Below are 14,143 nucleotides of genomic sequence, written 5' to 3'. Positions count from 1 at the left end.
GTCATGCGTCTCGCTCTGCAGCATCTGTCATGCGTCTCGCACTGCAGCATCAGTCATGCATCTCGCACTGCAGCATCAGTCATGCATCTCGCGCTGCAGCATCAGTCATGCACCTCGAGGCTGTAGCATCAGTCATGCGTCTCGCACTGCAGCATCTGTCATGCGTCTCGCACTGCAGCATCAGTCATGCATCTCGCACTGCAGCATCGGTCATGCATCTCGCGCTGCAGCATCTGTCATGCTTCTCGCACTGCAGCATCAGTCATGCATCTCGCACTGCAGCATCAGTCATGCATCTCGCGCTGCAGCATCAGTCATGCACCTCGAGGCTGTAGCATCAGTCATGCGTCTCGCACTGCAGCATCAGTCATGCATCCGCACTGCAGCATCAGTCATGCGTCTCGCACTGCAGCATCAGTCATGCGTCTCGCGCTGCAGCATCAGCCATGCGTCTTGCACTGCAGCATCAGTATTGCATCCCGCACTGCAGCATCAGTTCTGCGTCTTGCACTGCAGCATCAGTCATGCATCTCGCACTGCAGCAAGTCATGAGTCTCGCGCTGCAGCATCTGTCATGCGTCTCGCACTGCAGCATCAGTCATGCGTCTCGCAACTCAGCATCAGTCATGCGTCTCGCACTGCAGCATCAGTCATGCGTCTCGCACTGCAGCATCAGTATTGCATCCCGCACTGCAGCATCAGTCATATGTCTGGCACTGCAGCATCAAACATAGCTGACAGTCTTTTTATTTGTGGACAGTTATCTGGCCAAGAAATCCACCTACACGTAGTGCTGCTGAATAAAACTCCGGCAGGAGTGAAAGGTCACACACAATATGGGACCTGTTGGCAGGAGTGCGCATGTTAACCAAGGGCATGACAATGCCTTTTTTTAAAATATGTTTTGAAACTTGCAAAGCAGTGCATAAACACGCACTTTGTACTTATAGTCCATGCTTACGAGAAACAAGGCTGGCAGTAAAACAGGCACAGGTATTGCCAGCCTTGCTTCAAGTAAGCAGCGACTAAAAGTACAAAATGCGTGTTTAAACAACACTTGCAAGTTTTCAAAACAAATAAATTGAAGGCATTGTCATTTACAATGCCAATATCTCAAACTTTTGCAAATGCGAGACCTATTGCATTGCAAATGCGTGTTCCTATTTGTATTTGGCAGGTGGAGTCCTTGGAACTCTACCCAGACATCTCTGTTTGTTTAAGTGAGCCAATCCAATGAGGCCACTGTGTTTTACCAGGACAACCCTCATAAAAATACTTGCTGGGGTCTTCATAGCTGTGGCCATGTGGTGAGGAGAAGCAGGTCAGTTGTTCAGTCACAGGATTAATGATGGGGAGGCAAGAACCTTGCACATTCTTTGCGAGCTGTTGCCAGCATGGCTTCTGCTAAACGTGAGCCCCCCTGCCACGGCTAAAAATCAAGCTGGCCAGAGCTTAATCTGGGGAGTACCATGACCCCGGCCCCCATTCCTCAGAGCTTGTCCCGAAGGGGCAAACTTGTGGTGTGGGTCATAAGCTTTCAGAAAACGTCAAGAGTTCCAAGGCCTTAGACACTGCACTGGTTTTTCCTTAGCCATTGGCAAAGTCCTTCTTGAGTAGGTCAGGTGTGACCTGTCGATCGTAGCTCTGACTGCAAGCGAATATGCGTTGCTACGTGCCACCTTTCTGGTATTGGTTCCATCCAGATTGAGATGCCCGGTGAAGAGGTCAAGGTTTTTCATCTGGCAAATCAAATGACCACGGATCACTAGCCTGAGGACGTTGTTTCTTTCACTACCAAGGCAAAATAAATAATTTACTTGCATGATGGACAGTCCCAGCTGACGTTTTAGCATGTCAGGACTTGTACTTGAAATGTCCTCCATTCTGTCTGAAACAGGCGCGTCCCTCCAGATCTGGGCAGCCCATCTCCAAAATCTTTTTCAAATGTCCTTTGGTTGACTGAAGAGGCCAGTCCTTCACATTAACACCTTGTAGTTGAGGGTGGGGAGATTAGCTCTGAAAGCCTTTCTACTCTGGATTGACCGATGAGCTTTTATTACACAAGAACAAAAGGTGGTGACAAGTCACAGATTAGATCACCGGAGGCTCAAAGCCTTTTCATTGGGTCAACCCCAGCACTGACTGAAAGGAGCATGTCCCAGACGTACAAAAAACAATCACTGTCTTATACAGGCGCACGTATGACTACCACGAGTGGGAATTGAACTTGAATTAACTGTAGCTAATCTTCAACAGATAGAAAGAACTCCTACTCGAACTGTTTGCTACTCTGGACAAAGGTAAAGGCCACGTTATGCTATCAGGTAGTAGTAGCCAGAGACACCCGGAGATGCTGTTCGAATTTCCTGGTCAGGGATGTATGTGTATGCCTTAGCTTCTGTCCCTCTCATTAAGAGTTCTACATAATCTAAATAGCTGTGCAAGCTCTACCTTATGCCTGAAGCCTGGCCAGGCTGTTTTGCTAAACAGACATGTTCAATTCAAGGTAGACCCTTACCTCCTAACCAAGGTTCACGGCCAGATTCTTTGAACTGAACTTTGAACTGAGTGTGAAATATTGTACTACATCGACCAAGATGCAATGGCGTAATGGCGCTTAGACATGTAAGCACCATGCTCCTAACCCCCCCCTACCACCACTGAAAACTGCACCTTGAAACCCAAACTCTTGTGACCTAAACTCTGGCCAGTGAGGTGAAGGGACTCTGAGCTCCAACTCCCCACAGAGGTTTAGTTGCCTATGTTTTCTACCGCAGTCAGACTGACAGCAAAGCAACCCTCAAGCTCTGCTCATCCCTTCAGATATACCTGTTCACTTCTTTTTAGTGCTAAGTTCCATTCCTTGTGTTGGACCTGGCCTCGTGGCGTGGTTCCCCCCCCCCGTTCCTCAGCACCCCGTTAGCGTAGCCTGCACCCAGAGTTCCCTGGCCGTCCTGCTCCCTGTACACCCAGACCCCGTAACAGACGACCAGTCCCGCTTGTCCATACCCACTCCCGGCTCCGAGTGCCTAGAACCTGCATGCCCCACAAGGCCCAGCAGCCATTTTCCCTTCCCGAGATCCCCGACTTCCTGGGCCTAGCGTGACCCCGGCCCCAGCGAAACCCAGACTCCAAAGGCGCGCCAGTCCCGGTTGGGGGGTAAAGGGCTCCCGAGTGAGATAAGCCAGGGAGTTTCGATGGCACCTCCGGCCTCCCCTGAGGGGCTGGTTTCTGTCACACCTTTGGCCTCCCCCTGTGGGCCAATTTCGATTACACCTCTGGCCTCACCGAGTGCTGGTTCCAGACCCCGCTGGGCGTCTGGGAATTCCCGGGCGCATCTTTCAAAGGATCAAAGAGCCAACCGCCGGACCTCACCAACGACCAGCCCCCAGGGCCGGAGACCTCCGCCTGTGAGGGTCCAGACATCATTGTCATTCAATAGTGAAAATAGTGAAAAATGAAATTGGAGGATTTCACTATCAGGACATGTAAAACACACTAGCACGTCCTACCTTTTACATACATTACGGTACAAAGGAACGTCCTACCTTTTACATACATTGTACGCGGTCCATGGGTGTACCTTGGGCCTACCTGAGGGGGCCTTTTATGTAAGAAAGGGGAAGGTTGGGGCCTGCAAAGTCAGTGCACTTGCCAGGTCGAAATGGCAGTTTGAAACTGCGTGCGCAGACACTGCAGTGGCAGGTGTGAGATGCATTTACCAAGCTATTCATGTGGGTGGCACAATCAGTGCTGCAGGCCCACTAGTAGAATTTGATTTACAGTCCCTGGGCATACAGTGCACTTTACCACGGGCGCATCTGGAGATAAAATAAGCCAATTATGAATAACCAATCAGAGTCACAATTTACCCAGAGAGCATATGCACTTTAGCACTGATCAGCAGTGGTAACGTTTCCAGAGTCCTAGAGCAAACAAAAACAGGTCAGGGAAGAATAGGAGGAAGAAGCAAAAGGTTTGGGGATAACCCTACAAAAGGGCAATTTCCAACACCCACTTAGTCCCCCGTCCTGAAGTGTTAAATGAAAAAAAATATAAGGGGCAGAAAGGGGATACCCTGCCCCCCTAACCCCTATGGGGGGTGGGAACGGAACACAGAGGGGCCCACCCCCTCTGACCCCTACCACATTTTCTTTTTAAATTACCAAATTGCTCCGATACCATGAGATCAACAAAAAAAATTGTGTCCGGTGCTACGCTGTTCAATTATGCGCCCTGCGGTGCCTACCCTTGGAGCCATATTCAATAAGGGGGAGGGGGACCACGTGGCTCTGCTTCCCGAGCCATTATAAGGTCATGGAGCCCAACCCCGGGGCCAAAATTATCATAAAAAGGGGATGGGGCCACGCACTCTCCAAGCCATTATTGAAGGCCCCGGGAGCCCACCCGCTGGGTTGCAATAAGCATAAAAATAGAGGGGGGCCATGCAGCCCTTTTCCCTGAGCCGCCCGAGGACCCCATCCCCCGAGGTTGATTTAAATAATAAAAGGGCTGCGCGGTCGCTCTGGAGAGCCCACCCGCCGGGGCTGAAATGCTCCAAAAGTGTCCCTTCCTCTTTAAAAATATAAAGTCCCTGTGGGATGGCTTAGAAGCTCTGGAATCAGCCTTAGTGCTTACAGATAAACCACAAGATCTACAGGTTTTTATCATGGAACTTATGCAATTTACGCTACAACACAGTTATTTCAGAACTCCCAACAATAACTACTACCAACAGCTATCCGGAGTTGCCATGGGCAATTGTGCCGCTCCGGCATACGCTAATCTATTTATGTATTCGTTTGAAACACAGCATATTCTTCAGAACGACAATTGGCTACCATTTTTGTGTCAATATTATCGTTACATTGACGATATCTTTCTCATATGGAAAGGAAGTGAGAAACAGTTACTTAAATCTATCAATGACCTTAATCAAGTGAATGACAGAATACAATTTACTTATACAATCAGCGAATCAGAAATTTCATTTCTGGATGTTCAAATTAAGTTTATCAACAACCAACTATAGACATCAATTTACACAAAAGTGACAGATCGCAACAACTATTTACATTACAGATCTTTCCACCAACCGAGTTTAAAACGCCATTTACCTTATTCACAGTTGTTGCGTGCTAAAAGGATTGCTTCAACAAGGGAACTCTACACTGAGAACAGCACTAAAATCATCAAGAAATTCCACCATCGTGGTTACCCGAGACACCTCACACAAATGGCAGAAGACAGAGTTGCTGCGAAAACAAGAGATGAACTGCTGAAACCTATGAATAAACTTGCCGATCAGGAGACCTGTCTAGTGTTTGTGTCCAAATACTCTGCACAATCTCCTAAAATCAAAGAGACGATTCGTAAACACTGGTCCTTACTCCAATCTGAAAGGGACTTCAAGAACATTTTTGATAATCCCCCAATTTTCGCTTACCAACATTCAAAAAACATTCAAGCTCTTCTGAAACAACATATGTTTCCTAATCCTAGGGCCTACAAAGGAACTCTGCCATGCTATAATTGTGGTCACTGTAGCAGTATAATCAAATGCAACACTGTATCCCATCCTACACAGGGCACTCCTATACAGCTTCAAGTTAACGCAACATGCGACACTAGTAATGTAGTGTACTTATTGAAATGCCCTTGTGGCCTCCCCTATGTGGGAAAAACAGAACGAAAAATTAAAATAAGGCTTACAGAACATCGTAGCAACATTCATACCAAAAATTTGAAATCCTGCATAGCGGAACACTATACTCAAAATGCTCATAACCCCAGCCAAATTTGCTTTCTGATCTTAGAAACTGTTGAAAAAGTTCCACACAGAGACAATAACAAATATTTATTACAATGGGAACTCTATTGGATCCACCGCCTTTGTGCTCTGCAGCCTAAAGGACTTAATGAACGGCTTGAATTCAGTTGTCACTTGTAACTGCTTTAGTATTATACCACAGTATATGTATGACTTTGATCTTTCCTATGACTACCAACAGCAGCTGGCGTTTGTCTTCCACCCCATTCCTTTTCCTTTTTGCTTTTTCTTCCTTTTTCTTAGTTTTTTTCTTCATTTTTCTCTGTCTCTAGTCTTTTCTCTCTTTTTTCCGTTTTTATTGCCTTTGATATGCTATTTCTCGTTCTCTCTCTACGTTTTTTCTTTCAATTCTTTTCTTATCGATCTTTACACATTGTTAGGTTTCTTCACGATTTCTTCGTTTCGGATGTGCTCGGAGTACCCCCTATGATTATTCATGCACTTGTTATTATAGTCCGTTTATCCATTACACTTTTTTGCACATTTATTTAGCATTTTATAGTTCTGTATAACATTGTGCTTTTACCGATTTGTCATTTGCATTTACTGAGTTTACTGTTGTATCGTTTTAAAAAAAATCTTTATTGACATTGCTTGTTTTTCCGGCGTATCATCCCGCTTTCTATGTTTACCTTTTCGCATGAACTGCAAACACAACAATGAACACATCCCTTTCTCTATGTCTTTTACTGGGGCTCTAAACGGAGCACGCGCATGATACTTGGCGTCTTCCGACCTCGCCAATACTTGGTGCGGTCTTTACTTTTGATTACGGGGCTTCCTTTTCTACGTAGTCGGTAAGTGTTTACTTGCTGAGGGTGACATTCTTTTTATTTTTAGACCATGTTATTCAGTAAGGAATGTAATGTTTACCCCGTAATATACTTGTTACGAGTTGTTCGTTATTTTCGAGGCCCCATTGGGATTATTTTAGCACAATTGTTATTCACGTACCCTCTTTGCATGAGCGGTAGATCGAGTTTTTTATACTCATTACCACCTTGTTTTAACCATTTCTACACATGCACCTTTCATATTCTAATGCGAGTTTACGTTTTAATGCACGTTTAGTATCACTTAGCATTTGTTGCATGCCCTTCATCGTTTTTCAGTAATAATTCCCGGCCAGAGTTTGCAATTTCACCTTTCGCTATGACCGAGCACCATGCGCATATTTCGAGCACATTAATTATTCAATTATTTATTACGTTGTTCACTCTTGTACGTTTTCCTTCTTTTTTTTAACATAGACTCTCCTTGTAACCAGCACTTTGGGTGTTTTTGTTTGTTATAATTCCGTCTCTCCTTAAGTATAGCGATACATATATTTTCTCTGCAATTTATCTAACAGATTCCCCCTGATGCTGTGCACGAAATGCATTGGGGATAACTACACTACGGAGTCTTTCTTGAAATGTTTTCATGTTTGGATCTTTTGTGACTTTGATGCCAAAAGAAATATACTCATATGATGAAATATGATGGATTGTGAAAAAAATGTAAACCTTGGGTGAACATTCAAATGAATTTTTCTTTGATTAAAGAGGATCTTTTCTGAACATTATTTTGGAATACAATGATTAATTAACTTCAAAACGCTCGGGCGCACTAAGAGTGCTCAGTGGTTGACCTTGCTCGTAGTAAGGCTTTCGTTGCTTTAATTTTACCGCACCCCACGGACCAGGAGGTGATCCCCCTGAGCACCTATAAAAAAAAGTCTAATCTTAGATTTCGTCACAACTCAGATTAACTATTTAATTACAAGAGTGAGTGCAGCGGCCCTCATCTGTATTCTTTGCCTCCAGGGCCTAATAAGGGTTGGGGAGGGGCTGCCACTTGTCCCCTCCCCTTGAATATACAGGTGGGGTTGGGTCCCTAGGGCCTAATGAAGATCTGGAGGGGGCCCATTCAGCCTTCCTCTCTTTAAAAGAGATATGGGCCTGGGGAAATGAGGCCCCCAGGGCCTTTTAAAGGCTCTGGGAAGGGGCCATGCAGTCCCATCCCCTTAACAGAAAGAAGGCCCTGGGGTACTGGGCCCCAAGGGTCCAGGGTGGGGGGTAGTTCATCCCCCTCTCCTTTAAAAACATAAGACCCTGGGGGAGGGAGTCCCCAGGGTCTAATGGGCTTAATGAGGCTTGGGGAGCAATGAGGCTCGGGGAAGGGGCGCCACATGACCCCCGCTCCCCTCTAAAAAGCAAAGGGCCCTGTTGGGAGTTTGCTGCTTCAGCCATGCGTGGCGGAGGGTTGGCTTTACGTACAGCAATAAAATATTACCTTACGTTTTAAAATAAACAACTAGAAATTCACGGAAAAAACAAAAGTTAAAGTAAATCTTTAGTTAGGTGCAAAAAAAGATCTATTTTTGTTTTAAAAAAAAAACAACCTCATCGATGATGTCATTTGAGATGTCATCAGCGATGTCACAAATGATGTCATAGAACATGTCATGAGTGATGTCATGTGCTGTCATAAGCAATGCATGGTGGGGGCACAAGTTATAGTTCGCTCTGCTAACTATAAATGGTGAGTTTCTGTGTTTTTAGTTCAAAACGTCACTGACATTCACCTAACTATAACGTTACTTAAACCTTTGTTTTTTTCAGCAAAAATATAGATATATAATGCTCTTTTACTTTTGTTGAATTAACCCCTTCACTGCGGCGGCTATTCCGCCGCAGTGCTACGGGGGCGGGCGGAAGAGCGGCGGGCGCAATCTGGTGACGGAACCGCTCCGTCACCAGCGTCGGTTGCGTTGCGCTTATGACGGAGCGGTTCCGTCATGGACCGCCCCGCTCAATAGAACGCTCAGCGCAGGCGCGGAATCCGCACCGCGCAGGCGTGCCGGGCGGGCCATGACGGAACCGCTCCGTCAGCAGCACAGCGCGGCCGCGGCTGATGACGGAGCAGTTCCGTCTTCAGCAGGGGAGGGGTTAATCTTCTTTTGCGCAAAACAACTTTTTAATGAGTAATTCTTCTCCAGAGTGCTGCTGTATTTTCTTTTTTGAAGATGTATACTGAATGTGTGTGTGTGTGTGTGTGAGAGAGAGAGAGTGAGAGACAGTAACACACATAGAGCAACCTAACTTGAAAGCAATGCAAGACCGACGAAAAGTGTCAAAACACGGAAATGCGGGGGAGGAGCTACGCTAGCAAGCAAGATGGCTGCTTAAGCTCCCGGCTCCTCCGACCTCCGCCAGCAGCTCGTATATCCTGCAAGTTATCCTGATTTCACACCGGACTCCCGTATGTGTGAGGAGTAGCTGACTCTGAAGGCGCAATCCCAAACTGTTTATCATACCTGGTGACAGAGATATGCCGTGTTTAATTCTTTTTTTTTTTTTGTTACACAGGGGTGGGTAACCCAATATACCCTTGCGGGCTCGGGCAGTAAGTTTCATTCTTGGCCTACCCTGGAGCTGAAGCCGGGGCCTCGATTTCCAACCCGTCCGGGCTGGAATTGAACAACATCGGCTGGAACCTTCGGCTTTTTCCGGTCTCCCGAACGGAGATATAATCTTCCTGGTTTTTGACGGCGATTTAGTTTCCTGCCTGCAACACACACGCTACGGCGTGTCACAGCATTTCCTGGCCCCGTGTCTGACGCCTGGTGACACAGTAAGCTTGCCGTGGGGGTGCGGACGGGAGCCCTGATCAGCGGCGAAGGAGTAACATCGTGAGGTGAGAGCGCCCGTTGTTGGTGTCCGCTCCAGATTTGCCTGCTACCCCGGAGAAGCCGGCCTCCGGGGGTTTGCATCCTGATCTGTTGCTTGCGAGAGGAGATGGAGGGGACGAAAGACACGCCATCGCTGCACGCCGTAATGGCGGCCATTAGAGCGTTCCACTCACAGATTATCGTCAACTACCGGGCACTGTCGGTAACAATAGATGATCTTTGCCGGAGACCGGACAGTGGCTCTTTGCCATTATCGCAGCCAGCGGTGCTACCAACGGAACATCGTATATCCGACTTCGAGGTCCCTGTGCAGGAGCCGGATTCCTTTGGCGTTTTGGATTCCTATAATACAGATCGCGAGCCCGTGAACATTGTCAGCGTTCCCTGCTTGAGCCCTATCTCGCCGAACATCACTATGGACAACCTTGACTGCCTCCACAAGATCACCTGTGACTATTGGAGAGTTTTATCATCCTGCCACGCTTTTCCTCGCTTGCTTTGTGTAGACTGTGAACTTTTATCCTTTAATTGGCTTTTTCGTACTGACTTGAATTTCCATGAAAGCTTTACCGCTCTCACTGCTGCTGTGGCCTGGGTTACAATTGCTCCAGTGAACACTCGTACTGGCCAGGGTAAACTTGTGGGGCTTCTCAGGATACGGGACAATATTGTAATCGGTTGCTGGGATTATGACCTGTAAACTGCGGGAGTCGGGTGGTATGTTTGGTACTTCCCCGGATTGATTGTGTATTTCGCTGCCCTTTCTTTTGACTTTGTTTCCGGGGGGTCGCATCTGGTGGGGGGCGGGGAGTCCGGGAGTGTGTGTTTTTGTTTCTCCTCCTCCGCTGCTTTCTTCTTTGAGGGATGCTTCTGGGCGACAGGCACGCTGCTAGTGGGTTAGGCCGTAGCCATTGCAGGGGTGCAGGGTGGTGGGGGGGTTTGTTATTTTGCCTTTGTTTTGTTCTATGGCCCCTTTTTTCTTCTCTTCTCTCTTTCGAGTATTCCTCTGGGCGACAGGCGCGCTGCTAGTGGGGTAGGCCGTAGCCATTGCAGGGCAGCAGGGTGGGGGGTGTGAGGGGGGTTTGTTATTTTGCCTTTGTTGTGTTCTATGGCCCCTTTTCTTTTTCTTTTATCGCAGGGTCCGGTCGCGATAACTTTCGGTTTCATCCTGATGTATATGAACGGGTGGGGTATGGGGTATGGAGTGGGTGGCTGTGATGATAGATAGGTAGCTTAGTTCTTTACCCTTAGTGAACTTACTGGCGCTTGCGTTTTTACTGTTGGCCTATTTTGATCCACGACTGCTTTTACCACCTACCCACATATTTTATACTTCCGACTGTGTAGTGCCGGCTATCCTGTATCTTCTTCTTCATTTCGTTCCGGGGGGGGGGGGTTCAATATAAAATGAAACCTTATTCATATCCTTGATTCGAAATGTTTCCGATACATCTTTTATCCTTTACCGCTGCCGGACCCATGGGTTGTCGGCTGAAGGGCTGTGTTATTGGCTTACTGATCCGTGTTACATGCATGTGGTACCGGCCCCTGCCGCTGCAGGGTTACTTTTGTATCTTGTGTTAAACGATATAATAAAGGTTTTTAAAAAACAAACAAAAAAAAAAAACCACGGAAATGCTCCCTTGCCGTACTGATGGTCTGTTCAGTTTGCTGGGTCAATTTGAAAAAACGATGCTGTGAGAATTTATTTGTTTTGATTCTTTGTCATTAACAGTCATTTTATTATAAATAGTCCATTTCACATTTTTTAATTTATTATATCGTAACAGTAAAAATTATACACCTTTTGTGTTTTAAAACAACTTTTTCCTGCCTTATCTGTGAAAACAAAGGAGAAAGGACGAGTTAGTCAAAACCCAGTAAATCTTCAGTCAGAGGACAAGAACTCAAATTAAGTAACAAATGATGTGCCTGAGAGTAGGAGACAGCAGAGTAACAAAGCGAAAGAACAACCAAGATGGAGCCAGTAGTCGATAGCTTGAGGAACATAGCACTTTAACCCCTTCGGTGCTCATGACGGAACGGTTCCGTCATGAGCGTCGGGTGGCCTGTGCTCATGACGGAACCGTTCCGTCATGAGTCCATAGGCTCAATAGAACCTTCAGCACCGCAGCGGAATTCGCGCAGCGCTGAAGGGGTTAAAGAGGTAAGAGAAGACCACAGAAGAAACTGAAGAGAGAGAGAGGAATGTAATGCAAAGAAGAGAGTAGCCCTTCTCCTTGTCTGTGAAGAAATCATTCATGTGTCTTCCAATGTCAACCTTCAGTCAGCTTCTAACATAGAACATCTGCTGAGACCCTTCAAATACTGTCCCTCATGCAGACAACTTAAAATGGACAATCAGGCGCTCCCAATCAGACAGAGACAGACCATTTAAGTCAATGATACCAGCTGCATGCCACAAACGTTGTCTGTTCCAAGAGCTGAGGAGCTCGGCGAGTTGGCACCAGGGCACCACAAGGGATGAATCCACATAAAGGGCTTTTAATACTCTTCTGCCATCATCAGTACCACCAGAGCAGACCAGCCTGTGAAAGGGTAGCAGCCTTGCCCTTTGCCAGTACTGTCATTGTACTGCTCCCAGATGTAGCCCGTCTCCATGTACTGCCGGTACACGTTCCCAATCAGGTTTGCCCTCAGCTCCTGATACAAGTTTGCTGCCTGCTCACGGTAAGGTCCATCGATGCTTGCATAGTGACGAAGGGCTCGAACGGCTAAATAGTTGATATTGATCCAGATGGGGCCCCGCCAATAGGGGCCGTCATGCTCAGTATTGTGCTTCATGTACAGTGAGCTAGACTTTGCCAGGGAGCGCAGCCCGTACGGAGTCCACAGTTTCTTCTCACTCCTCATGTCCTTAAAGATGGCCTCGAGCCGGGGCGAATCAGGTCGTAGCACGTTCAGCAAGAAGGGGAACAAGCTGATATAACCAAGGGCACCAACATGCTGCAGTTTGGGGGGCTTGCGGACCACACGCACCAAACGGGGTGGTGGCATGTGATTCGGGTTATGACCTGGAGGTACGAAAATCCTCTCTCGTTCTAATGAGACTGCCTGGGTGTGATTCCCATAGTCCGCAAAGGCTTGGAGCTGCTCCGACCAATGATGCTTTTCCAATAGTGCATTATCACTAAGCGCAAGCTGCATCCGCTGGTACTCACCAGCTGGCTCACCCAGCATCTGCGCAATTTGTCCCATGACCTCAGAAGCCAGCACCATCCAGCAGCGAAGATCCACATGCCGCTCATCACTGGATGGATGTGAAGCCCGGGGATAGTCGTCTAGACCAGAGGTCAAGGTTTTAGGGTTAAGGTAAATGTTGGTGTCCTCATCACGGCCTCTCCATCGAAATGTGTAAGGAAGTGGACCTTCCTGAGTTGTGTTGTACCAGTCGTACCAGGTCTTAAGCCTCGGTAAAAGTTTCCGAAGGAACAGTTCATCTTTACTGGCTAGTGGTTTTCCTTCCATGCCAGCCAGGAGCTTCTGTAGGGTCAAGAAGAGGGTGGGTGGGTTGGCATTCTCATTACGTTGCAGAATGAACTCTACAGGCACTTTGCTCCGGGCCTCACTATCCAGGATCTGCTCGCGTGGAATCCATCCCTCGATGTTCATCAAGTCCAACCAGTGGGCGACCACCTCCTTGCTTATGGCTGGATCCCACTTACTGACCAAGAGCTGGTGAAACCCCTCATCCCAGAGGAATCCACGAGGGAAGAAGGATCGGGATGGCACAGCTGTATAGAGTGGACCCTCCGGGTAGGCCACAGGCTGCTCATTGTACCGGGATTGCACAAAAGAATGACCGTAGAAGTACCCCATTCCACCGATCATGTTACTGAGAGCTGACTGGGCAAATTGCACTTGTGCTGGTGAGAAACCTTTGCTGCTCAGAGAGAAGGTCTGTTCAAATTTTGCTTCAAAGGCAGACTTGTGTCTGGCCAACACTGCTGAAAAATTTGGTCCCACCAGTGAGTTAGGACGGTCTACAAAACTACCCGATTCAAAAGTCACCTCAATCTCAAATGGAAGCTGCACGGTGACCTGGTGCATGACAAGAAAGCTCTCTTCAACGGGGGCTTCTCCAGGTTGTTGCGGCGGAGGCCGATATGTGTCAACAGCAAAGTAGTGTCGCTTAGCACCAGTTGGTGGGCTGTACACAAAGCGCCGGCTGAGGCTGCTCTTCACAACATCGGTCAGTCGATGCAGACCTGGGCTCACAGTATGAAGGTAGTTGTAGCTGTGAAAGAAAAGAACATGTTAGAACACATAAGAAGGGACAATAGGCATTTAACAATGAGGCACATTTGAGTGAAAAAGACCTCACACAATAGCAAATATGAATACAGCGTGATAAAATCAGAGGGGGCTATTCACAAACGTAAACATACACGAGTAAACCTACACGTCTAAGTTCATTCATACACGTCTGAGTAACTTTACTTCTTTTGGTTATTCACCAATTACAAGTGTAAAGTTACTCAAGAGTGTAGACCATGCCCCCATTCCCTAAACAGGAGAAGGAGTCACTAAAACGATCATATACAACTATATCTACTAGTAGCGGCTTTACAACCGTATTTGATGTTCCGCACACTTGTCAGAGAATACCTCATGGTAAG

The 14,143-nt window shown here is 47.2% G+C and overlaps 1 protein-coding gene across 1 annotated transcript in view; it reads right to left on the bottom strand.

The window, feature by feature from the left end:
- Positions 1 to 11,866: 11,866 nt before the first annotated feature.
- MOGS (mannosyl-oligosaccharide glucosidase) overlaps positions 11,867 to 14,143 on the bottom strand; it is a 61,939-nt gene continuing 59,662 nt past the window's right edge. The window contains exon 5 of the mRNA XM_078678793.1: positions 11,867 to 13,761. Within this exon, the coding sequence (XP_078534919.1) occupies positions 12,009 to 13,761 (1,753 nt within the window). The 3' untranslated portion in view covers positions 11,867 to 12,008. The remainder of the gene's footprint in view (positions 13,762 to 14,143) is intronic.

The sequence above is a fragment of the Lissotriton helveticus genome, chromosome 2_2, assembly GCF_964261635.1.
Source record: "Lissotriton helveticus chromosome 2_2, aLisHel1.1, whole genome shotgun sequence".
Taxonomy (NCBI): domain Eukaryota; kingdom Metazoa; phylum Chordata; class Amphibia; order Caudata; family Salamandridae; genus Lissotriton; species Lissotriton helveticus.
Note: the sequence above shows the minus strand (reverse complement) of the source record. Positions and strands in the feature narration are given on the sequence as shown.